The sequence below is a fragment of the Oncorhynchus keta genome, chromosome 28 (assembly GCF_023373465.1).
Source record: "Oncorhynchus keta strain PuntledgeMale-10-30-2019 chromosome 28, Oket_V2, whole genome shotgun sequence".
Lineage (NCBI taxonomy): Eukaryota > Metazoa > Chordata > Actinopteri > Salmoniformes > Salmonidae > Oncorhynchus > Oncorhynchus keta.
The window spans coordinates 49,279,050-49,306,679 of NC_068448.1; the positions used below are offsets into that span (position 1 = coordinate 49,279,050).

At 41.5% G+C, this 27,630-nt stretch overlaps 1 protein-coding gene across 2 annotated transcripts in view; it reads right to left on the reverse strand.

The window, feature by feature from the left end:
• Nucleotides 1-27,630, reverse strand: part of LOC118361537 (receptor-type tyrosine-protein phosphatase N2-like) — a 263,321-nt gene that overhangs the window by 81,361 nt on the left and 154,330 nt on the right. For both annotated transcript variants that reach the window (XM_035741548.2, XM_035741546.2), the window contains one exon: nucleotides 22,799-22,863. In XM_035741548.2, coding sequence (XP_035597441.1) covers nucleotides 22,799-22,863 — 65 coding nt within the window. The remainder of the gene's footprint in view (nucleotides 1-22,798; nucleotides 22,864-27,630) is intronic.

A 27,630-nucleotide genomic window follows, 5' to 3' on the forward strand; every position in this document is an offset into this window, starting at 1 on the left:
TGTTTTTAAACCGTGGATTTCTAGTCCCTCTATATTATTGTTGGATCTGCTAATATTTCAATCGCCATAATAAATACACTGAACAAAAATATGAATGCAACAAGTAAAGGGTTGGTCCCGTGTCTCATGTGCTAAAAAAAAAGATCCCCGAAATGTTCATACTCACAAAAAGCTTATTTCTCTCAAATGTTGTGCTCAAATTTGTTTACACACCTGTTAGTGAGCATTTCTCCTTTGCCAAGAGAATCCGTCCACCTGACAGGTGTGGCATATCAAGAAGCTGATTCAAGGGCATGATCATTACACAGGTGCACCTTGTGCTGGTGACAATAAAAGGCCACTCTAAATGTCTTAAGTCTCAAGCTTTGAAGGAGCGCGCAATTGCCATGCTGACTGCAGGAATGTCCACCAGAGCTGTTGCCAGATCATTTAATGTTAATTTATCTACCATAAGCCACCTACAACATTGTTTTAGAGAATTTAGCATTAAATCCAAATGGCCTCACAACCGCAGACAACGTGTATGGAGTCATCTGATGTCATCGTTGTGAACAGAGAGCCCCATGGTGGCGGTGAGGTTACGGTATGGGTAGGCATTAACTACGGACAACGAACACAATTGAATTTTAGCGATGGTAATTTGAATGCATAGAGATACCGTGATGAGATCCTGAGGCCCATTGTCGTGCCATTTATCCGCCGCCATCACCTCATGTTTCAGCATGATAATGCACAGCCCCATGTCGCAAGGATCTGTACACAACTCCTGGAAGCTGAAAATGTCCCTGTTCTTCCATGGCCTGCATACTCACCAGACATGTCACTCATTGAGCACGTTTGGGATGCTCTGGATCGACATGTACGACAGCGTGTTACAGTTCCTGCAAATATCCAGCAAATTCGCACAGCCATTGAAAAGAAGTGGGACAACATTTCACAGGCCACAATTAACCACCAACGCAACTCTATGTGTCGCGCTGCATGAGGCAAATGGTGGTCACACCAGATACTGACTGGTTTTCTACTTTTTTAAAAAGGTATCTGTGACCAACAGATGCATATTTGTATTCCCAGTCATAGATTAGGGCCTAATGAATTGAATTCATTTGACTGATTTCCGTATATGAACTGTAATTCAGTAAAATCTTTGAAATTGTTGCATATTGCGTTTATATTTTTGTTCAGTAAAGATACGCCGTCAGTGGACATCCTTGTTTTACTCCTCTTGACAGTTTAATACTTTCTGAAAAGTAGCCATTATTTGTTATTTTACACCTGGGGTTACTATACATAACTTTACAATAACTTACTGCCCAGTAACTGCCAGTAACTCAATGGCATCTGTAATTTAGGTTAAAGTAATATTCAAAGTAACTCAGTTGCAACTAGATGCCAGTGATTTACTGTACCTTCAATTACATTTTCTGATGACAACATGGGGACTCTACTAATCATCCTTTACTGTGAGCAGACTTGTAACTCAGCCTTACCTAGGATTTTAACCCTCAGCCTTTGGTTGGCTGCAAAGAGCCCTTCCTGCCACAACATCAGGCCGATGAGCATGACCAAGATCAGCCACAGTAAGTACAGCAAATGCATCAATAACACACTTGCAACTAGCTGACAGTAAGTTATTGAAAATTAAACATGAATTTCCTGTTGACAAGCTGCCATTAAGTTACTGTGAAATGCAAAGTAACCTCTTAACAGTTTAGTTTATTAGGATCCCAATGAGCTACTGCACATTCAGCAGCTACTCTTCCTGGGGTCCACATAACATATACAAATAAATAACAAAGTACAGAAGAGTTATGCAGTTTTTACGCTGCTGCTGCTCACTGTTTATTATCTATGCATAGTCACTTTACCCCAACCAACATGGACATATTACCTCAATTACCTTGACTAACCTGTACCCCCACACATTGACTTGGTACCGGTACCCCCTAGGAATCAGAATCATTGATGTCATCGGCATCCTCTTTGCTTAAGGAACAATAGAGGACGAAATAGGAAAGCCCCCCCCCCTACTTGTGCCATGTCATGACTTGTCTGGACCACCTATTAATATGTGCTTTTTGTTAAGCAAATCAGGTGTTAAATTAGGTCAAAATTAGACTTGACTGCCAATTGAAATTCAAAATAAAAAAATGCAAATAAAAAAAAGTTTTATATTGGAAAGACACCAGGAGACAACAAAAACATACGATTTACACACTGTCCATACAGTATAAACGGTGGGACTAATTGTTTCTTCTTCTGACTCCATACTCCAACAGTTAGGATTTGAAGTCAAACAATGACTATAAGGTCGAAGTGCAGACTGTCAGATTTATCTTGAGGGTATTTTCATCCACATCGGGTGAACCGTTTAGAAATGACAGCAAAACTTTTGGGACAAATTCACTGTATGTGTATTAGAGAAGTAAAAAGTAAAGCTTTTGTTCCCATATTCATTTCACACGACAACTACATTCATCTTGTGACTCTACACATTTGTTGGATGCGTCTGCTCTTTGTTTTGGTTTCAGATTATTTTGTGCCCAATAGAAATTAATGGTTAACAAGGTACTGTGTCATTTTGGAGTCACTTTTATTGTAAATAAGAAAAGGATATGTTTCTAAACATTTCTACATGAATGTGGGTGGTGCCATGGTTACGGATAGTCCTGAATAAATTGTGAATAATGATGAGTGAGAAAATTACAGACAAATATCATACCCCCAAGACATGCTTACCTCTCACCACTAAAATAACATGGGAGTTTAGCACTTTTTTGGGGGGTATGATATTTGTGCGTCTGCTTTACTGTGCGTCTTTCTACACCAATGGTAATGTCATATTAATCTTACCTAATTTAAATAGGTAGCGCCTTGTAACCAGCAGAAGGCGTGTTTGCAGAGGGGTGTGGTTTACATAGCTAGGTGACTGCAGCATGTCAAGTCCGAACCATGAAAAGCTGTCTCAGACCATTATTCCTCTTCCACCAAACGCTACAGTTCACACTGTGCTTTGGGGCAGTTAACCAAGGCTGCTCTAGTAGGGCAGAAATGTAATGAACTGACTTTTTGGAAAGGTGGCATCTTATGATAGTGCCATGTTGAAAGTCACTGAACTCTTCAGTAAGGCCATTCTACTGGTAGTGTTTGTCTATGGAGATTGCATGGCGGTGTGCTTGATTTTATACACCTGTCAGCAACAGATATGGCTGAATTAGTTGAATCCACTAATTTGAAGGGGTGTCCATATACAGTACTTTGTATATATAGTGTATGTCTATGGAGATTTCATGGCTGTGTGCTCAATTTTATACACCTGTCAGCAACGTGTGTGGGTGAAATAGCCAACCACAATCATTTGAAGGGGTGTCCACATACATTTGTATATATAGTGTATGTCGGTAGTATATGCAAGTAAATTATACAAGTGGTTAGGCATTTTCAACACACAAATGTAACTTAAAAAGCGAAGTAGACCATTTCTCATGAAAGACTATCATGCATGCTGTTGATGTTAGTTCTGTGTGTGCAGTTCAGGGCAAGCCGTGCTGCTCTGCTTTGAGACAGCTGAAACGTTGCTAGGTCTTTCTTTGCTGCACCTGACCGTATTACAGGACAGTAATCAAGACGGGACAAGACCAGAGCGTGAACAACTAGAACAGTTCATCTTTGCGTAAAAAAAAACCGCATAACTTTTTATAACAAACATACCTGTCCCCATCTTGACAACAACTTTGTCAATATGACTTGACTATGATAATTGACCATCCAATGTTACTCCTGGGTGTTCAGCTCCTTCAACTTGCTCAATGGTCACACCCTTTATGCACAACTCCAGTTGAGGTTTAGGTCTAAGAGGATGTTTTGAACCAAAAACAATGCTTTTGGTTTCAGATGCACTTAAGACCAGTTTATTGTTAATGACCCATTCTGACACTGACTGTAACACCTTGCTAAGACTCTCAGTGAGCTCACTGGCTGTAGTTGTTGATGTGTAGAGTGTGCAATCATCAGCATTCATAATACTTTTATCTACTTGTAAGAGAAGTGGCAAATCATTTGTAAAAATAGAGAAGAGTAATGACCCAAGGCAACTGCCCTGAGGGATACTGCACTGTACATAACTGATGTTATATTTCATAAGTAACTCTCCAACTATGTGATGTAAAGTCATAACAAGTGCACAACATGCAGTATAACATATAACAGTGCAGCTCTTGATTGTCAAAAACCTTCACAACGATTGTAGAACTGGACATGGACAAAAGAAGTGCTCAACCTTCATCAACATCACGATAAATCCACTTCAACTAACGGTTGGCACAAAAACAATATATTTTAGACCAGTGGTTCTCAACTAGTTTTGCCTCAGGACTGAAATTGAACCAGGTTGTCTCAGTCCCAATCTAATATTCCCATCGTGATTATTTTGTTGCCAAAATGCAATCTGGAAAGCTATTTCTAATGCTATGTTGATAGTAAATGTACCAATTATATAACGTAGGAAATTCAGTCGCACCTTTTTTATTGCCCATGTTCTTGATGAAGAATGCTAAGCTCACTGGTTTGAGATCACAAAATCAACCAAATCTGCTAAATAGCATTGATAAAAACTTCATATTGAATATACTGTGATTGAAGAAAAATAGTTCAGCGATTAAATTATGAAAAAATATATAAACAGTACCAAACAAAAGTCGGTACACACGTACTCATTCAAGGGTTTTTCTTTATTTGGACTATTTTCTACATTGTAGAATACTAGTGAAGACATCAAAACTATGAAATAACATATATGGAATCATGTAGCCATGCTAAAATAGTAGTACACACAACCTTGAGTGTACAATTGCTCTTCTACAACGGGTTACCAATTAAATAAAATATTTTGATAAATGTATTCATCCTCAACAAAAATATAGGCCTAGTCTCGACACATCTATGGTTGGTAGCCATGCCAGCTGGCCGTTCATTCTGGTTAGGTTGCCAGAGACATGACCCAGTCGTTAAGTCTTTTTTGTTCTATATCTTGCTTGCTAGCTAGCCAACTACAGCTAACACAGTCAGGTCAAACAGTAGAACTAACATAACCGCAACGTAGCTGCATTTGCGTTTGATTAAGCTGTTTTGGAAGCATCCACAACAATGAGCTAATGATGTGCGATTTCTCCTGGGATAGAAATGTGCTCTCTCGTCAGGACACTGTTCAGAGGAGCTAGCCAACTACACAGCTAACACAATCACTTCAAAAGGAAGCTGGTAAGACAGCAACCTAGCTGCATTTCATGTTGTTTGACTTGTTTTCTATTGACATTTCTTGGTATATATCCATAAAAATTATGCTGATTCATGATTTCAACTGGTTGAGAAAAGATGTCCGTCTCATCCTGACATGTTAACTAATTCTCAACAGGACAGTGTTGCACGTGTCGAGAGACAGACAGCAACATTTGTACAAACCCCCGTTGATGCAAACCAAATGTTAGGCTAGAAGCAAGGGGAAATAATGTCTCAATGCTTTTTACATTGGAGATCAAGTTGACAGTGGCAATCAAGGATTGACTGCCTGGGCTGATGGGACACTGCATGAGCAGGGATTTCTCGGATGGAACAAAATGCCAATATTTACGCTTACCCTTGCTGTACAGGTTTCTTAGTACGGAATTTGGTACGCATCTCAACCAATCACAATGCTTATTTGGACCAACCCGTTGTAGAATATGTTTTCTGTTATTGCAATGTAATTGTATTTTCCTTTGCCTTTTTGTTGGCCTCTAGTACAGAAACAGACTGACCATAGGGCAGTCCAGGCAAATGCACGATGGGCTGGTCCATCTTTAGTACAGTGGGCTTGTCAAAATGTTGTTGTTGTTGTATTGTGCAGAAATATCATTATTTGGCTAACAACGGGGGCCTCTAAGTAAAAATGGGTTGGTGTTGGGGCCTCAAGGGGGAAAAAAATGGGCCAATGTGTTAGAAATACCTCTGCCAGTTTGTGGTCCCAGTCTGTCCCTGCTGTAGTCTAGAATATAAATCAATAGTCCAGTATACCTCAGTTACTTCAGTATACCTTTAGTATACCTGTGTCAGAGCTCAGTTTCAGTACCACGCCCCTCCCCTCACAAATACTGAGATCTTTTAGTGTGTAGTGGCATTGAGTCACAGAGTATGCACGTGTAACCTGTAACCATGAGCAGATGTACTGGGCAAGGTTGTACCTTTAGAGAAGAATATCAAAATAGGAAAGAGTCATGCTGTTTACAGAGGAGGTGTGCACAGCACAGCATTGTACTGTACTGTGGCCTACCGCTGGGAAACGGCCTGGTCCTTGTGTTCAATTTCTACAGCTTTATAGTGAGAGTGTGTGCTTTCTGAAGGCATCTGTTGTTGCTCTTCAGAGTTGTCTGTGCTTGACACTTTTGTCGTCACGCCGAGCCATCACAATCACCATGTCTAGTATGACCACTCTACTCAATGCCACCCCTGGCCACAATACTAATACTCTGGTTCTCCCTCATTCATTAACTCCCATCAATATCAAATTATAACGAGAGTAAGATTTGTGCTAATTTGTGCTAAACCGTTACAGTAAGTATATTGCGTCATTAAGGGCCCATATTGTACTATTAAAGGGCTTCACATAACAGATACACCATCTGCTTGTGAGTCTGTAGGATACTGCAGAATACTTCTGCTCCTGTCCATGTTAACTTGCCAGATGTATTAACTGGGCAGCCGCATGATAAATGGAAAAAGGATGCTTTTTTTTCTGGCTCGTGGGCCAGGATCAGCATCGGTTTCTAACCTGCCAGAGTCCTGCTAGCAGTCCCGTAGCATGCAGCGTGTCAGGCAAAATGGCACCCTTGTGTGCCCCTTCAACCGTGACATTTAAACTCCAGCATCCTCTCCAGCTGTGACCCCACGGGGGGTCTGCAACCTTCCCACTCCTCTGCTCCCCGATGCCAACCAACACATCTCAGATTAAACACACCATGCTCGTTCTTCCCACAGACCCACTGCCTCTCCAATTCATATGCAGCAGAAAGGGCCAGTCATTAGGTGTAGCATTCCTCTAAGTCAATGCTCACTGAATGGACTATTCTTGGATATTTGAATGTACATTACTATGGATTGGAAGATGATACATTTTGTAAATATATTATTAATTATATTAACCCAGCCAAATGTCTAATGTTTTTCTTTCAAACAGAATCATGAAACAATCATTAAATGTACAAAACACTATCTTTCTTTCCTCTCAGTACAGTACGGAATGTTCTCCAAATGAGCGATTAATATCCAGGTATGCCTCGAGCTAACAACCACAGTGGTTAGAGTAAGTCAAAGGTGTCCGTGTGAATACTTAACATTGTTATGCTCTCATTAAAAACAAGACAGACGTTACTTTGGACAATGTCAGAGAGAGAGAGAGAGAGAGAGAGAGAGAGAGAGATGCTCTCTCTCCAAAATACCAAACCACATGGCACAGTATCAAAGGCATTTATCCAGTCCATAAGGTCAGGTGATGGTTAAAGGTTGCCGGGGTTACGGAGCCCACTGCAGCTTCGCTTTCATCAGTCTGCAACAGCTGGAGTCTCCAAAGAGAAGAGAGAGATCTGTACAGGGCTGCAGGCACAGTGGGGCTGCTCCCACATGACATTTCTCATCCAGATCTATCTGCCACAGCCTTGGCATTTAAGGCACTTTTATAACAGCCTCAATGCTTGAATGGCTTCCTGGTCGGCACAGATGATGACATTTTTATAGGAAGCGTTTTGAGTTTTCAGGTTTGATAGTGTGTTATATTTGTTTGGAAGATCATTGGTGGATCTTGAATGTGGGAATTAAGGGCCGTTATGGATGTTTAACAAAACATGTGTTCTATTGTCACATACACTGTATATTGTAGGTGCAGTGAAATGTCTTGTTTTACAGGGTCAGCCATAGTATTACGCCCCTGGAGCAAATTAGGGTTAAGTGCCTTGCTCAAGGACACATCAAAAGATTTTTCACCTGATCGGCACGGGTAATCGAACCAGCGACCTCATTTGAACGCACACACAGGCAGAGACAAAGACACGCACACATGAACGCACAAACACACTCTCCTCACAACATACAGTAAGCAACTTACATCAATCCCTATGGTTGATTATAGTCTCGATTATAGCTGTTGAATTTGTTAAAATGTAAAAAAGTGCTCAAATAAGTTGTGCCTTTACGCCCATACAGGCTGGACAACAATTGGTGTATGATAAAATACAAATCTGTGGGTAACAGTTTTAGGATGGGTTGCACCAACATGGATTAACTCTTAAACTGGGTTAAATCAAGGTTCATCTCTTAATAATTTTATATAAACCTAGTTTTAAATGAATCCTTTAAGACTGTAGCACTCATACACAGTCGACAGTTGAAGATGGAAGAGTCCATAGACAACATTCAAAAAAAATAATAAAAAATAAAAATCTATTGCAATTAGATCATTATTTACATAATTTGACCGTACTGCATATTTTTCTTCTGTGGAAGCTTAAAAAAAAGCTTTAAAAAATATTTAAAAATACAAGTGTAGAAACATGAAGTTGAGAATCTTTGAAGCAGAGCATATAGCCATGCTACTTCAAGATCAATATGTTAACTCTGTACGTATTTACTTATTTATTTCCCTATGTCTGTTTCTTCCTTTCACTAGCTAGGGGTCAGAGCGGGTCTACTTTGATGCCTCCAGTAAAAGAGATGAATTCCCTCCATGGGGTTTCGCATTATATATACACATTATATATTATAGTTGTACTATAGCTGGGTCACCAATAAGGCCATGGTAAATGGAGGGTTGCACTTTGCTTATATACAAATCACATTAACTCCATATACAGTAGCTGGCCCATTATATGCAATAGTTTGGAAGCAATCAAATGTTTTCTCTCCAAAATTCTGCTCGAAACTTGACTTTAAAATGTTGTTAAGGAGACATTTTACATTTTAGAATGAGCATTTGGTAGTTTCATTTAGTAGACACCTCAATTGTTCGATCAACCCTGCCAGTGATGTACTACAGTGTTGTGACATGGGTTTGGCTGAGAGCGCAGATAACAGCCATTAGAGATAGTGTTTCTGCTGGAGCTGTTAAAACCTCTACAGGATTGGTGCACCCCCCTCGGGATGGTTGAGCCAAAGTAGGCTAATGTGATTACCATGAGTTTGTAAGTAACAAGAACATTTCCCAGGACATAGACATACCTGATATTGGCAGAAAGCATAAATTCTTGTTAATCTAACTGCACTGTCCAATTTACAGAAGCTATTACGGTGAAACAATACCATTCTATTGTTTGCGGAGATTGCACAGTTATGAACTTGAAAATGTATTAATAAACCAATTAGGCACATTTGGGCAGTTTTGATACATTTTGGACAGAAATGTAATGGTTCATTGGATCAGTCTAACCCTTTGCACATACACTGCCTCCATCTAGTGGTCAAAATCTAAATTGCGCCTGGGCTGGAATAATACATTCAGACTTTTCTCTTGCGTTTCAAAGATGGTGGTACAAAAAAGACCAAAAAACATTTTTTCTCCCTTTCTATTATCTTTTACGAGATCTAAGGTGTTATATTCTCCTACATTAATTTAACATTTCCACAAACTTTAAAGTGTTTCCTTTCAAATGGTATCAAGAATATGCATATCTTTGCTTCAGGTCTGAGTTACAGGCCGTTAGATTTGGGTGTGTCATTTTAGGCGAAAATTGAAAAAAGGGTCCTATCCTTAAGAGGTTGGTGTGAAGGACATTAGTTGTTGAGGGAATTGATAAATATGCTTGTCCTGGTAGCGATGAAGAGGTGATCTTTACACGGGCTGATAAAAGCTTTCAATGTCACATAGGTGTTTGTTGTGCATCCCAAATGGCACCCTATTCACTTTATAGTGCACTATTTCTGACCATGGGCCATATTTCCGACCTAAAAAAAGTATGTTTCCCATAATGTTTTGGGGACTGAACATGTTTATAGCCAAATTAGAATAACAATGTGCTAAATGCAAAGCACTCAAAGGTGCAATATGTAGAAATAACTTCACCATTACCCTGTTGCAAAGATTCTATCATGTATGCCTAATTTCAGTTTGTGACAATCATTGTACAATCTAAACCACTGTGAAATATCTTTTCAATTACCAAAAATATTGCCCACAAAGCTACATACTGGACCTTTAAATTATACAGCACATATGTAAGTAGTGATTATTATCAGACACTGAACATAATACAGCTAACTGCCATCAGTTGGCTGACGTTTTACGTGCTCCTAACCGAATGTGTCTTTTTGTTCATTTTTTGTGTGTTGTTTATAACTTATTTTTTAAACTTATTCTGTACATAATGTTGCTGCTAACGTCTCTTATGACCGAAAATAACTTCTGGACATCAGAAAAGCGATTACTCACCACAAACTGCAGCAGCTTTTTTTTCCTTTAACGAGTCCTATGAGACCAACTTGAAGGACATACTGCTTCCTAGGAACAGGTCCAAATCCCCGTAATTTTCATGAAGAGAAGATGGAGAAAAAGATGACGGAGGTTGGGCTGCCTTCTGAGAATTCGTAAGTGATCGAATAAACCCCCTCTGCCTTCTGATCTGCCAGCGAACATGGAAAATCATTGGAAAATAAAATCGACAACCTACAAGGAAGATTAAACTACCAACTGGACATTAGAAACTGTAATACCTTATGATTCATGGAGACGACATTATCAACATACGCTGTGTCGGCAGGATAGAACAGCGGCATCTGGTAAGACAAGGAGGGGGGAGGGGGCAGACTATATATATTTGTAAACATCAGCTGGTGCACAATATCTAAGGAAGTCTTGAGATGTTGCTCCCCTGAGGTAGAGTATCTCATGATAAGATGTAGACCACACTATCTACCTAGAGAGTTATCATCTGTATTTTTCGTAGCTGTCTACATACCACCAAAGACGGATGCTGGCACTAAGGCCGCACTCAATCAGCTGTATTCCGCCATAAGCAAACAGGAAAACGCTCATCCAGAGGTGGCGCTCTAGTGGCCGGGGATTAAGGCAGGAAAACTTAAATCCGTTTTACCTAATATCTATCAGAATGTTAAATGTGCAACCAGAGGGAAAAAAAATCTTGACCACCTTTACTCCACACACAGAGCTATCCCTTGCCTTCCATTTGGCAAATCTGACCATAATTCTATCCTCCTGATTCCTGCTTACAAGCAGATATTAAAGCAGGAAACACCAGTGACTCGGTCTATAAAAAAGTGGTCAGATGAAGGAGATGCTAAGCTACAGGACTGTTTTGCAAGCACAGACTGGAATGAGTTTCGGGATTCTTCCGATGGCATTGAGGAGTATACCACATCAATCATTGGCTTCATCAATATGTGCATCGATGACGTCGTCCCCACAGTGACCGTACCCCAACCAGAAGCCATGAATTACAGGCAACATCTGCACTGAGCTAAAGGCTAGAGCTGCCGCTTTCAAGTAGTGGGACTCTAACCCGGAAGCTTATGAGAAATCCCACTATGCCCTCAAACAAACCATCAAACAGGCAAAGCAACAATACAGGACTAAGATCGAATCGTACTACACCGGCTCAGACGCTCGTCGGATGTGGCAGGACTTGCAAACCATTATAGACTACAAAGGGAAGCACAGCCAAGAACTGCCCAGTGACACAAGCTTACCAGACGAACAACTTCTATGCTCGCTTCAAGGCAAATAACACTGAAACATGCATGAGAGCACCCACTATTCCGAACGACTGTGATCACGCTCTTCACAGCTGATGTGAGTAAGACCTTTAAACAGGTCAACATTCACAAGACAGATTACCAGGACTCCAACACCATCATTAAGTTTGCCAATAACCCAACAGTGGTAGGCCCGATCACCGACAATGACGAGACTATAGGAGGAGGTCAGAGGAGGTCAGAGACCTGGCCGTGTGGTGCCAGGACAACAACCTCTCCCTCAAAGTGATCAAGACAAAGGAGATGATTGTGGACTACAGGAAAAGGAGGACCGAGCACGCCCCCATTCTCATTGACGGGGCTGTAGTGGAGCAGGTTCAGAGCTTCAAGTTCCTGGGTGTCCACATCACCAACAAACTAACACGGTCCACGCACACCAAGACAATCGTGAAGAGGGCACGACAAAACCTATTCCCCCTAATGAGACTGAAAAGATTTGGCATGGGTCCTCAGATCCTCAAAAGCTTCTACAGGTGCACCAACGAGAGTATTGTGACTGGTTGCATCACTACCTGGTATGGCAACTGCTCGGCCTCCGACTGCAAGCCACTACAGAGGGTAGAGCGTACAGCCCAGTACATCACTGGGGCCAAGCTTCCTGCCATCCAGAAACTCTATACCAGGCGATATCAGAGGAAGGCCCTAAAAATTGTCAAAGACTCCAGCCACCCTAGTCATAGACCGTTCTCTCTGCTACCACACGGCTAGCGGTACCGGAGCGTCAAGTCTAGGTCCAAGAGGCTTCCAAATAGCTTCTAACCCCAAGCCATAAGACTCCTGAACATCTAATCAAATGGCTACCCAGACTATTAGCATTGCCCACCCTCACCCCCACCCCTCCTTTACGCCGCTGCTACTCTCTGTTATTACCTATGCATAGTAACTTTAGTAACTCTACCTACATGTACATATTACCTCAATAACCTCAAATAACTGGTGCACCCGCACATTGACCCTGTACCAGTACCCCCTGTATAGTCTCACTATTGTTATTTTACTGCTTCTCTTTCATTTCTTGTTTCTTTAATGACTTATTCTCATTCCTATTTTTTAAACTGCATTGTTGGTTAGTGGCTTGTAAGTAAGCATTTCACTGTAAGGTTACACCTGTTGAATTCAGGCACATGTGACTAATAAAATTGGATTTGATTTGAAAGTGTCTTAATAGGGCATTGGGCCACAACGAGCCTCATCAACAGCTTCAATGTGGCTTAACATTCTACAAGTGCCTGAAACTCTATTGGAGGAATGCGACACCATTCTTCCACGAGAAATTCCATTATTTGGACTTTTGTTGATGGTGGTGGAAAACGCTCTCTCATGTGCTGCTCCAGAATCTCCCATAAGGGTTGAAATCTGGTAACTGGCACATTATCCCAAGTGGCGCAACGGTCTACGGCACTGCATCTCAGTGCAAGGCACATCACTGCAGCCCTTGGTTCAAAGCCAAACAGCATCACATCCAGCTGTGATTGGGAGTCCCATAGGGTGGTGCACCAATGGCCCAGTGTTGGCCAGGGTAGGCTGTCATTGTAAATAACAGTTTGATCTTAACTGACACACTTTAAACCCCCTATGCTCTGTTGAGACCCCTTTTTCAAAGTCACTGAGATCTCTTCTTTTAGCTATGGTAGCCATGACCCTAAGCATGATGGGATGTTAATTGCTTAATTAACTCAGGAACCACACCTATGTGGAATCACCTGCTTTCAATGTACTTTGTATCCCTCATTTACTCAAGTGTTTCCTTTATTTTGGTAGTTACCTGTATTTACAAACACTAATTTACATAATCACATACCACACTGAAGTACATAGGATGAGCATACTGTTTGAGCATCCCAAATGGCACCCTATTCTCTATTACTTCACTACTTTTGACCAGGGCCAATAGGACTCTGGTCAAGAGTAATGCAGTATGTTGAAAATAGGGTACCTATTATATGCCCCTCGTTGGTCATACCGCATATACAGTAGGACCATCTGTGGCTTAGATGCGCTATAGGCACATCTCTCTCTGCATTATTGTGCACAGAATTGCACCCATTTGTGTGTACTAATTGTGTCAATGTTGTTTGCCATTTTTTTGTGAATGTCTATCAATTCCCCGTTTAAATATACTGTATATTCAATAGTGAGGTACTGTTAATCCACGCATTTCCCCATTGATTCAGAATGTTTGGTTACGCTCATTTCTGTTCAGTAATTAAGTATAATATACATTCTGACCGTTCTCATTCTCAAAGTGGAAATGTTGTTTGGAGAGCTCACAAAATACGCAACACTTGTTATAAAGAAGCTTTGGTTTATTTAGCTCTATTCACCCGTTTTATGTCAATGGCTTCATGTCTTTCGTTTCGGAGCACATGTCTGGTTTCTCCGTCTTGTTCAGCGTTGTGTGAACAGCACGCGCTTGAACGCAAATAGATGGCAGGCTATCTATCAACATTTGGCCTTCCGCAGTTTACGTTTAGGTTACTCACTTTTAGGTTACTCAAGGGGAGGCTGTATCTGAGTCTGGTATCGGAGTCTTGCGGGGTGCCTGTTCTTTATTGGTTATGATTGGTTTTGAATACTGACATGTGGAAGGCAGAACTTTGTATATACACTGAGTGTACAAAACATTAGGAACAACTTCTTAATATTGAGTTGCCCTCAGAACAGCCTAAATTCATTGGGCCAGGGACTACAAGGTGTGGAAAGCAGATTTAACAGGTGACATCAATAAGGGATCATAGCTTTCACTTGGACTCACCCACCATCTACACCTCTACCTGACTGCCTTCTGCTGAATCTTTGTCCTTACGACTGCTAGAAGGCCCCTATTTTACACTATCATTTAGATGTTCAAATCTTTTCAAATGGCATTGCTCTCATTCTAGCCCTCACATTCATTATGGTGCAGGAAATTGGCAAGAAAGCCACCAAATCCAGTTGCCAGAGGTCATCATTGCCCGTGACCTTTCCCTGAGATGAGTTTTGCCCGTGCTTCCCCAGAACTCTGATTGGGGGAGCCCATGAGTGGTTTCCCCAATTCTAAGATAGTGGCATTTACCATTGACATGTATTCCTACACTAATGTTTTTTTCTCCTGCATCCACTTCCATTATAATGGTCATCCTTAAAGGTTCCAGAAAGACAGGTAATGCAATTCCGCAGCGAAAGCAGACCACAAACGCACATAGGCACGTGTACACAGACGTATACAAGTCTTGCTAATGTATGTTACTTGCGGAGACACACATCTACATCAGTGGAGGCTGCTGAGGGGAGGACGGCTCACAATAATGGCTGGATAATGGCAGCTCATAACAATGCCATTACCACGAGTCTGTCCTCCCCATTTAAGGTGCCACCAACCTCTTGTGATCTACAAAACATGAACAAGTGCAATCACATACATACACATACACATACATACACACAAACACACACGCAAATGCACAAACACAACACACATGCACAGACATGCGCACTCGTGCACACACACCGTGCGGAGACTCAGCTGAGATCCCTGTCTGTTAAACAGTGCATTCAGAAAGTATTCAGACCACTTTACTTTTTCCACATTTTGTTAGGTTACAGCCTTATTCTAAACGGTATTACATCATTTTTTTCTCTCTCATCAATCTACACACTATACCCCATAATGACGAGGCAAAAACTGTTTTTTTTACATAAAAAATTGTTTTCAGACCCTTTACTCAGTACTTTGTTGAAGGACCTTTGGCAGCGACTACAGACTAGAGTCTTCCTGGGTAGGACTCTACAAGCTTGCACATGTATTTGGGGAGTTTCTTCCATTCTTCTCTGCAGATCCTCTCAAGTACTGTCAGGTTGGATGGGGAGTGTTGCTGCACAGCTATTTTCAGGTCCCTCCAGAGATGTTCGATCAGATTCATGTCTGGGCACTGGCTGGGCCACTCAAGGACATTTAGAGACCTGTCCCGAAGCCACTCCTGCGTTGTCTTGGCCGTGTGCTTAGGGTCCTTGTCTTGTTAGAAGGTGAACCTCGTCCCAGTCTGAGGTCCTGAGTGCTCTGAAACAGGTTTTCATCAAGGATGTCTCTGTACTTTGTTCTGTTCATCTTTCCCTTGATCCTGACGAGTCTCCCAGTCCCTGCCGCTGAAAAACATCTCATAGCATGATGCTGCCACTACCATGCTTCATTGTAGGGATGGTGCCAGGTTTCCTCCAGACGTGTTGCTTCGCATTCAGGCCAAAGAGTTCAATCTTGGTTTCATCAGACCAGAGAATCTTGTTTCTCATGGTATGAGAATCACTTAGGTGCCTTTTGGCAAACTCCAGGCGGGCTGTCATGTACCTTTTACTGAGGAGTGGCTTCTGTCTGGCTACCCTACCATAACGGCCTGATTGGTGGACTGCTGCAGAGACGGTTGTCCTTCTGGAAGGTTCTCCCATCTCCACAGAGGAACCCTGGAGCTCTCTCAGAGTGACCATTGGGTTCTTTTTCACCTCCGTGACCAAGGCCCTTCTCCTTTGATTGCTCAGTTTGGCCGGGCGGCTCTAGGAAGAGTCTTGGTGGCTCCAAACTTCTTCCATTTAAGAAGGAGGCCACTGAGTTCCTGGAGACCTTCAATGCTGCAGAAATATTTTGGTACCCTTCCCTAGAGCTGTGCCGCGACACAATCCTGTCTCGGAGCTCTACGGACTACGGAATTTTGTTGACCTCATGACTTGGTTTTTGCTCTGACATGCACTGTCAACTGTGAGACCTTATATAGACAGGTGTGTGCCTTTCCAAATCATGTCCAATCAATTTAATTTACCACAGGTGGACTCCAATCAAGTTGTAGAAACATCTCAAGGTTGATCAATGGAAACAGGATGCACCTGAGCTCAATTTAGAGTCTCATAGCAAAGGGTCTTAATACTTACATAAATAAGATATTTCAGTTTTGAATTTTTAATATATTTGCTAAAAATTACTCAAAACCTGTTTTTGCTTTGTCATCATGGCGTATTGTGTGAAGATTGATCAGGAAAAAAAATTAATTAATGAATTTTAGAATACATTAATTTTAGAATAAGGCTGTAACACAACAAAATGTGAAAAAAGTCAAAGGGTCTGAATACTTTCTGAATGCCCTGTATATGATTTACAATTGGTTGAATAATCTGTTGACATGCAGCTCAGGGAATTATGTGCTTAATAAGTGCCTATCCACATAAGCAGTTTGTAGAAGTTGTCAAAATGTCAATGAATCTCAATTTACCCACCATCTTAATCAGATTGTGGACAGGTAACTGTAAACCTCCAGCCTCCTCCTTCAATGCACTCAGAAATTCTGATTAAAAAAATGACAACTGGTACTCTGATAAAAAACATACATTCATTCTAATAATATTCATTAATGTAAATGCGATGATTTGAAAATCAAAACGGTGAAAAACTTCAGGGAAAACCTGATTATGTTGTATTTTAAGGACATGATACACAGTCGCCCACTGTGATGGCACCAAATGTTTAGGTGCTAAAAGAAGACATTACACATTACTACTTACCCCCCTCCCCCAATGTGACATTCTTGCTCTTCAGCTCCAATTTACCAACTCAACAATGTCGAGCAACTTTTAATTTAAAACATAACATAATTACACTTGAATAATGCAACCAAACCATATTACACTCTTCAATAATGCAACAATTCATAATGTGCAGACAATTAAAGGGTTTATTTCTTGTTTATCCACACATTAAATTAGCTTGCACAAAAATAGCACAGCTGGCTAGCTACTGCTAGCTAGTAATGTTAGCATATCAAGCATAAAGGTTTACTCCTCTCATACAAATACAAAAGCACAGTACAGTGTGGTTCATAGTATAGAAATACTTTCCTAGGTAGCAAGCTAAACAAAATTATTTCTGAATTTTTTCTTAGCTACATCGTATTAGCTGCATCAGCTAGTTAGCTGATAGCCATGAATACGGCCACGCAAATTACTTTCGAAGCTGAAATCTAAATTTAGTTTCTCTTCGGTATCAATTCTATTTGAACTATCATTTTATGGAAAATAAAACTATGAGAAAATATGGAAAAATAAATAATGAAATGTTAACTATATTAATCAGCCCGTGTAATCATCTGCCAGAGAGTAGCCACAATCGGCCCGAGTCCCAAGTAATATATTTGGGCCATATAACTCACACCGGAATCAGGCCGAGCTCAATTGCCGCATCCTAGCCATAAGTAATACTGCCAAAGGCGGGCCAGACTTGGGCTACATGAAGTCGACTGAGTCTGAATCTCAGCCGAGTGCCCCGACTCTCAGCTGGAATTGGCCCAGATCCACTGTGCTAGCTGTTATGTTAGCTGAACCATAGCTACATACTTCTTAGGCCTACATTACAACTTTAGTGTTTTAAACTGACCTTAGAACAAAACAGGCTTAATTTAATCAATATCATGAAAGTCATTATATGAGGTAAAAAGCAAACTGCGAATGAAAAGCAAACTGCTTGCAAAGCTAGATTGTATCTTGCCTGGATTATCAGTGCAGTCAAGGGGAAAAAAACACCATTGAGATTAGCTTTTTTTTAAGCTACGGCATCAATTTCAGAGTGTAATAGGCTTTTACTGCAATTTTTGGGTAAAAACTCAATAAAACAAATCTGAAATATAATTCAAATGTTATAAATATAACATAAAATATAATTAAAACATTTAATTTTTACTGTATCAACACGACAATTCTGTTTACACTCCCCTGCATGGAGGGGGGAAACTGGGTACCAAGTGCGAGTGTCGTGTGTGACCTCCGGACGTAGTAGTCAAGACTTGACAAGTTCACAAGTTTACATTACAGTAATAAGTATAGTCTCAGGATTTTGTTCGATACCTCTCAAGATTCTCCAACTTTCGTCAATGTAACAAAAGGGTCTATGTCTGCATACAGCTGGCTAACGCAAACCTTTGCAACCCTCTGCTCCTGCACCATCTCTCTCTCGCTCTCTCTCTCTCTCTCTCGCTCTCTCTCTCGCTCTCTCTCTCTCCAGATGCACAGTGACTCATCGACCCCTCCTGATCACAAACAGGACGGGAGGAGAGGAGAGTATGCACAGTCACGAAGCTCTGTGTGCCTTTTAGGAACATCTCTCCATGAAACGGAGGACTGCTATGGTACCAGTACTACAGGCTGATTCTCCAAGCTGATGCCTGGGGTGCTGCAAGGTGTGTGCACACTGATATTCTCCGTAGGATTTTCATTTACTGTCAATGTCAACATTTCACAGCCCTAGCGAAGAACTGATGATAGAGTGCTAGGATTGAGATGAACAAAAACATTGTATATTTTAAGCATTCTACAGCCCCTTTTCTATGACTCCTCTTGGCCCTCTCACATTGGTAAAACACAATGACAACTTAAATGACTTAAAAAATGCCATGGTTATTAAAAAGCAACTGAACTCGAAAATCAACTTCTCAGGTTTAAAACAGCCTATTGATATTAGTCAGAAACATGTATTTCTGTGCCAAAATGGACAATAAATATGTAAGTTTATTCCAAAACAGAGTTAAAAAAAAAATTTGATTTGAGTAACTGAGGTCATCATGATATACAGAAGGGTTGGGTTTTTGATTTTGATCGTGCCCACTTCCCCACTAACACGGGACAATGCCTAGGGAGAATTGTCATGCACAGAGAAACACCTGCAATGAATGCACTCTATCTGCAACGCTGATTGAGCTCTATCCAAAACGTAGCAGCCAGAACTATTCAGTGACACAGACCTGCCCCTTACACAGCACCCCGGACGTGTTTACATAAGACAACACTTCGCCAATGTTATGTTGAAAGAACACTTGGCCCCTAGCCCTTTTTGGAGTTGCCACTTGCTGATGTGTTCAATAGTGATAACTCAAGTATGCGAGGTGCTTGACTTGGACTGAAATAGGTGCCGGTACAGTGGTAGGCTTGATTACCAACAACGACGAGACGGCCTACAGGGAGGAGGTGAGGGCCCTCGGAGTGTGGTGTCAGGAAAATAAACTCACACAAAACAAAGGACATGATCGTGGACTTCAGGAAACAGCAGAGGGAGCACCCCCCTTTCCACATTGACGGGACAGCAGTGGAGAAGGTGGAAAGTTTTAAGTTTCTCGGCGTACAAATCATGGACAAACTGAAATGGTCGACCCACACAGACAGCGTGGTGAAGAAGGCGCAACAGCGCCTCTTCAACCTCAGGAGGCTGAATAAATTTGGCCTGTCACCAAAAAGACTCACAAACCTTTACAGATGCACAATCGAGAGCATCCTGGCGGCTGTATCACTGCCTGGTATGGCATCTGCTCCGTCCACAACCGTAAGGCTCTCCAGAGGGTAGTGAGGTCTGCACAACGCATCACAGGGGGAAAACTACCTGCCCTCCAGGACACCTACACCACCCGATGTCACAGGAAGGCCAAAAAGATCATCAAGGACAACAACCACCCGAGCCACTGTCTGTTCACCCCGCTATCATCCAGAAGGCGAGGTCAGTACAGGTGCATCAAAGCTGGGACAGAGAGACTGAAAAAGCTTCTATCTCAAGGCCATCTGACTGTTAAACAGCCACCACTAACGTTGAGTGGCTGCTGCTGACATACTGACTCAAATCTCTAGCCACTTTAATAATAAAAAATTGGATGTAATAAATGTATCACTAGTCACTTTAAACAATGCCACTTTATATAATGTTTACATACCCTACATTACTCATCTGATATGTATATACTGTACTATATTACTGTAATATACTGCTTATCTTGGTCAACATCAACAGCAATCGATGTCCGTGGTTCTTAAGCTGTTTTGTCATTCTGCCCCATTTTTAACAAAGTCAGACAGGGTTAAGACGGAGAGGCAATGGTTGTGTCCTAAATTCCACTCTGTTCCCTAGGTTAAACTATTAAGGACATAGGGTGCCATGACATCTAACTGGTTGTGCCTTTATTAACTTAATTTCATTTACTTTATTTGCCAATGTATTTAGTTATCTACTTAAAACTAGGGCACCATTTAAAATGTGTGTTTTGCAAGCTAATGCATAGTTACCGACCCATGCTTTGGCATCTAGCTGAGGTACCCACTAATAACAATATATCAGCGGTCACCCCATAAATTCACCAACTAATAGTTGTGCTCAATTCCATTTAAACTAATGCATTCTGAGAGCACTCTCCACAGGCACTCTCAGCAGCATGTTCTGCCACCGTTTTCAGAAAATTATCCCTCTGTCTAAAAACCACTGGGATGAATTGAGCCTTATTTGGGTGTGGACTATGACAATGCCAATACAGAAAATTAATAATTACAGGGCTTGGCTCTCACTGTACTTCCCTAAAATACACATTTTCTAATCACACTCACGGACACGCACACACACACACCACACGAACGAACGAACGAACGAACGAACGAACGCACGCACGCACGCACGCACGCACGCACGCACGCACGCACACACACACACACACACACACACACACACACACACACACACACACACACACACACACACACACACACACACACACACACACACACACACACACACACACACACACACACACACACACACACACACAGCATCTGTCTCTGATTTCCCACTCCTGAGGTAAAGGATCTCTCTCTCACTCCTGTTCCCTATAATTGCAGCTAATTATCAACAAATAGGACAAATATGACAAATCACAGCCCTCCATCACTGTTTGCCTTGTGCTTTCTGGGTGTTGGACAAGAGTGAAGATGGAGAAAAAGATAGTCAGAAAGATAGAGGGCAAGAGAAAGGGAGAAAGGGTAGATGAGGCGAAGGAAAAGAGGACTTAAAAAAGAGGGAGGTAAATGCGTAGGCATAAGCAAGAGATCCACAGTAGGATTAAATCAATCGAAAAGAGTGTGACAAAGTCCATAGGAGGGATTGAGCCAGGAAAACGGTCCCGACTATGTTACCCTGTTGCTATTGACAACGGCAGCAGCCCACACACAGGCCACGTCCATTTAGTTCCCAGCATGCATCGCGATGATCTTCATGGCTCACAGTGCCACCGCTGTCTGTCTCATTTCCGTAGAAAATAATTCTAGGAGGGCTACAGCCCATCAATGGCTGTTTGATTAGATCCTCACCTACCCCACACTACTTATGAATAATTATTAGCAGCGTCGCCATCGATTGAACGCACATCTCCCCTGCTCTCATCCCCGTACTCATCTTCAGTATCTTTTTTGGACTTAATATTTCTTATGAATATGTCACCGCCAGCCATTAATGTCTAGCCATAAAATGACAGCTCTCCAGATAATCTGCTCATTGTTCCTTGTCTGCTATTGAAAGTGTCAAAACACACTGCAATTTGTCTCGTTGTTCTTTATTCTCCATGGGAACCAACAACCTTAAGGAGGACAGGAAATGAATACAGAGGATGTGTATCAAAGCGACACAGGAAATACATTTTGCATTAATTTCAGCTCACGATCAATGTCTGGTCGCATAATGGGGGCCTCGTAAAGGATGCAGGCGGTATAGATGGCCAAGCTGCCATATCTGGAGCCATATCACCGGAGAGAGCCCAGTGTACCAGAGACACTATGGTTTCTATAAGATCCGGGAGCTTTCAGGTTCGGTTCAATTCCTTGAAACAATGAAACATGATGCATGTTGGGTGTTGGATGATGAGCTCAGTATTCTCTTTAGGGACTTTATGGGGTAAGATATAACTAACTATACAATATCACACAAATGCTATTCAATATACAGCCTCAGTTGAATACTGAGGCTGAATACTTGTAATGTCACATAACATCACATTGAAGCAATCCAGCATCCGGATGAGTTCCGGATAAAAATCATTTTGTGGGGGTCAGTTTTATACTTCGTTCGACACCGATATAGTCAGTGTTGGATGTTCAAAGCGCAGAAATAGAGTAACTAGAAATGGCAACCCCATTCAAGTCAATCATTCTATGGTTCCCAGCTTGAAACAGACAATGAAACAGGACTTACATCACTGACACCAGCCTCCAGGATCTTCACACCAGTTTCCTTCTCCAGCTGCTTCTTTTGCTGAACTGCTTGGGAAGACACCAGCACAAGACCAGAGTTGTGTATGAGTGGAATTAGTAAAAAAAGAAAAAGAAAAATAATGTAATGAGTAAGTGGAAAGTGAAATGAGTGAGTGGAATGAGTTGTGTGTGAGGAGTATTAAGTGAGGAGAATGAATGACGCAGAAGAACATGTTTTGACCGTCTAATTCTTGAAGGGAAACAGGAGAGCGTGACCGAAAGAGTTTGTGACATAGTGTGAGTGAAAATTAAAGATAGATAACCACACAGTGATTCTCTCACAGTTTATTGCAATGTTTTCACCCAAAGGTCTTTGTCAACATGTGACTTCAACTCAAACTCCAGACTCATCAGTGACCAGTCAAAGTTTCACATACTGTTGGCTACGGTACACATGCAAGAGTTAGCCCAACTACCCTACAGATTTAAAAATGTTCTGCAACATCAGGGTGATCAAGTTAAGATCCTACACCTGTACACGACCACAGAATACCCTACAGTACAGTGTCTAGAATCGAGCACATAGGCATCTCACAACGGAAATGTTCTTGTTACTTTGCTCTGACGATTATTAAAATGGTTGTAAAGTGGTTTATGAGCAAGAACTTTGCACACTGTCAGCTGCCGAGGTACATATGTGAGATCTTAATTTGATCACCCTGTTGTTGCAGGAAGTATATTCAAGGTATAAAAAGGCTTCTAAAGTTTGTAGTTGTTACTTTAAAATGTCCTACTTGATTTGCCCTAACAATTTTCTTTTGATCTACTCCTCCAAAATGTCCATTCATAATTCACACAATAATTCACATTTCCTGTTGCTGCAGGACAATTTTGTCTGCTGTGAGAAACTGGTCAAATTAAGATTGTATATCTGTACCAATGAATGTTTAATATTTATTTGAATGTAAAAGTGCTAGTCGATGTACTGCGTAATTAATTTCTCTTGGTTCTTGCAGTAGTTAATAGGATTGCAATATGAGTTTGATCCATAAATCTATTAAAGGATGCCCCCGCTAGTTCTAAATGCAATATTTAACAAAGATATTCTCACACAAATCAAAGCAAGTGGCATGCAACATTTAAGATCATACACTCGGCAGACTTGTTTTTTTTCTGTGCATGTTTAGCCTTTGAAACACTCACTTTGATGGATACATTTATATTGAAAAACAAAATCAAAGGGGTCTTATGCCAAATTATATGGTGAAAAGAGAAAACAGAGTATAATTTTAATTGAGTTTGTTAGCATGTGAACCGGGAAATAGGGAGAAAAGAGAAATAGGGAAAGCCAGAGAGAGAGAGAGAGAGGGTCCTTTAAATCCCATTCCCCCAGATTAAGGGTATGCAAATGACCCTGAAGAGCTGAACCTTACCTCACTCTCCAAATTCTGCAAGGGCCTGTTTAATTAGTATTTTAATCAATTCCAATGATTCCACACACTTGGCAATTTATGCGGCATTCCATATAATTAAGCACGTTACTTTAGTGCCATCATTAGGAAGGCTAATTACAGCCCTCTCTCTCTCCCTCTCCCTCTCAGTTTATTGTCCGACATCCTGCAAGCGCTGATCACCCTATCGTCTCATCAGCGATCACCATAGTGATGGCGACGTCTTGAATATATAGTCAGGACTTATGGAGTGAAGTCTGGCGGGAGGAGGGGGAGAGAAATAATAGGGGGGATCCATTCAGAGCACAGATATCCATTAGGCCAGCAGGCATCAAGCAAGCTACAGTACAGTTCATTAAAATGTCAACACAAAGATTGCAGAGTATAGAAAATTAGTTGTGGGGAGTAGCAGCCATCTTGGATCTGTGTATCTACCTGTTGTGATTTAGGAGGGTCAAATGAGGAAGCTATCTTGGTTCGGGTGGCAGGTAGCCTCGAGGTCAGAGCACTGGGCCCATAGAGATAGATAGAGGACTCATCTTTATAGCTGTGCCATTATAGCGTCTGTGATAGGCTACAACCCATAGGAATCCCCACCCAGTTGACTACTTTGACTACTTTAAAATGGTGGAAGAAGGGTGGAAGCCCTCAATGGCGCTGCATATGCTAAAACAGCCTTTTGTCTACAAGAGGCCTCTATCATTCTCTATGGTTGGGCCAGTAACTGAAATGTCACTGGTTTTAATCCTGGAGCCGACAAGGTGAAACATCTGTCGATCTGTCCTTGAGCAAGGAACTTAATCCCAATTGCTCTAGGCGTGTTGGACAATGGTGACCCTATCCATGACCCGTCTCCCTGCGGGTGTCTTAGGGGGAGTTGGGATGTGCAAGAAATACATTTCCATTACACACTTGGAACAATGAACACTTGTACAAGTGTGTAACAGGTCAAATATAAACACCCCACAAATTATTATTATTCAACCTGGTGGTGCTGGTGTTATTTAGGAGTGGGTAATAAGGCAGCCATCTTGGATCAGTGTGTTATTTCGGGGGGTAGGTAATTAGGGCCAGCTGGGTGGGAGGAGCGGGGCAACAGAAAGGTCACCCTCAGCATTTAGTCTTAAGGAGGACCTCTCAGGGAGCTGATCACTCAGGTATAATAAGAAGTGGAGACTGCGTCCAATAAGTCTAACCGTTGTTTTCAAGGTAATCTACTCACGTTCACATACTCCAATTCATGGACCGTCTATATCCAGGTTGTATCCGGTTTAAACGGATCAACATCACATGCACACTAGCACTCAGTGCACACAGGGATTACTGAGAGCAGCGACGACTTCATCACATCATCCAAAAACATGGCAGACATTAGATTAATATAAAATTTGCCTGTGTGATGAAAAAGACAAATCGGCTTCAGCAATAATTATTTGAATAATTCAATAGATATTTTGTGCAAAAAGGTGATGACTAAAGTGTCTTATTAGGAATTTTCAAATCAAACTTCTCTATGTGGCTATCTAAGGACATTTATGTGGGCCTGGCATCTATTAAACTGCAGTAACCCCTATCCACATCGATGGAACAGTAGTGGAGAGGGTAGCTAGTTTTAAGTTCCTCGGCATACACATCACAGACAAACTGAATTGGTCCACTCACACTGACAGCGTCGTGAAGAAGGCGCAGCAGCGCCTCTTCAACCTCAGGAGGCTGAAGAAATTCGGCTTGTCACCAAAAGCACTCACAAACTTCTACAGATGCACAATCGAGAGCATCCTGGCGGGCTGTATCACCGCCTGGTACGGCAACTGCTCCGCCCTCAACCGTAAGGCTCTCCAGAGGGTAGTGAGGACTGCACAACGCATCACCGGGGGCAAACTACCTGCCCTCCAGGACACCTACACCACCCGATGTTACAGGAAGGCCATAAAGATCATCAAGGACATCAACCACCCGAACCACTGCCTGTTCACCCCGCTATCATCCAGAAGGCGAGGTCAGTACAGGTGCATCAAAGCTGGGACCGAGAGACTGAAAAACAGCTTCTATCTCAAGGCCATCAGACTGTTAAACAGCCACCACTAACTAACATTGAGTGGCTGCTGCCAACACACTGTCATTGACACTGACCCAACTCCAGCCACTTTAATAATGGGAATTGATGGGAAATGATGTAAATATATCACTAGCCACTTTAAACAATGCTACCTTATATAATGTTACTTACCCTACATTATTCATCTCATATGCATACGTATATACTGTACTCTATCTACATCATCGACTGCATCCTTATGTAATACATGTAATAATAATATTATTATGTATCACTAGCCACTTTAACTATGCCACTTTGTTTACTTTGTCTACACACTCATCTCATATGTATATACTGTACTCGATACCATCTACTGTATGCTGCTCTGTACCATCACTCATTCATATATCCTTATGTACATATTCCTTATCCCCTTACACTGTGTATAAGACAGTAGTTTTGGAATTGTTAGTTAGATTACTTGTTGGTTATCACTGCATTGTCGGAACTAGAAGCACAAGCATTTCGCTACACTCGCATTAACATCTGCTAACCATGTGCATGTGACAAATAAAATTTGATTTGATTTGATTTTTGATTTGACAAACTGTAGTAAAAACTGTAGGGCCAGGGTTCTGGTGCTTCTAGACCAGAACCCTGGCCCCTTGGAGCTGTGGCTGAGTAGAGAGCCAGTCAAAACATTGAGTTGAGCCTGACATCAAAACACAGTCTAACTTCTATCTGCTGGCAGTTTGCCTGACAAGCTAAAAGGACACAGTGTATGCTAAAACCAAAGAAGCCTGAAGGTCACCATCTATCTCCAGTTGAACTTTCAACTCATCGAACTCATGTACCCAGCTTGCACATTTGGTTCTTTGGGAATTGTGGGAAGGTATGCTTTTGTTTTCACATTGATTGTGGGAACAGAGCAATACATTTCATGACTGGTAAAACAAAACATTCTGAGAACAGTCGTGGAAATTAGCCTGTTCTGGTTTTGTTGGGAGGTTCTGAGAACATTTTACTCTGGTTCCTTGATAGTTTCCCTGGGAGGGTTTATTAATGCTCTGAGAACTGAAATTATATTTTAAACGTAACCTTTATTTAAATGAACAAGCATGGGAAACAGTGTTTAAACCCTTTACAATGAAGATCTGTGAGGTTATTTGGATTTTTATGAATTATCTTTGAAAGACAGGGTTTTGAAAAAGGGACGTTTCTTTTTTTGCTGAGTTTACATGAGAGTTCATAATGTGCATTATTTGGCAATAGTAAATGTCTACAGGGATGCATGCTTGGCCTGGGCTTTCTGAGATGTTTCAAATTCTCTGTTCCTATAGC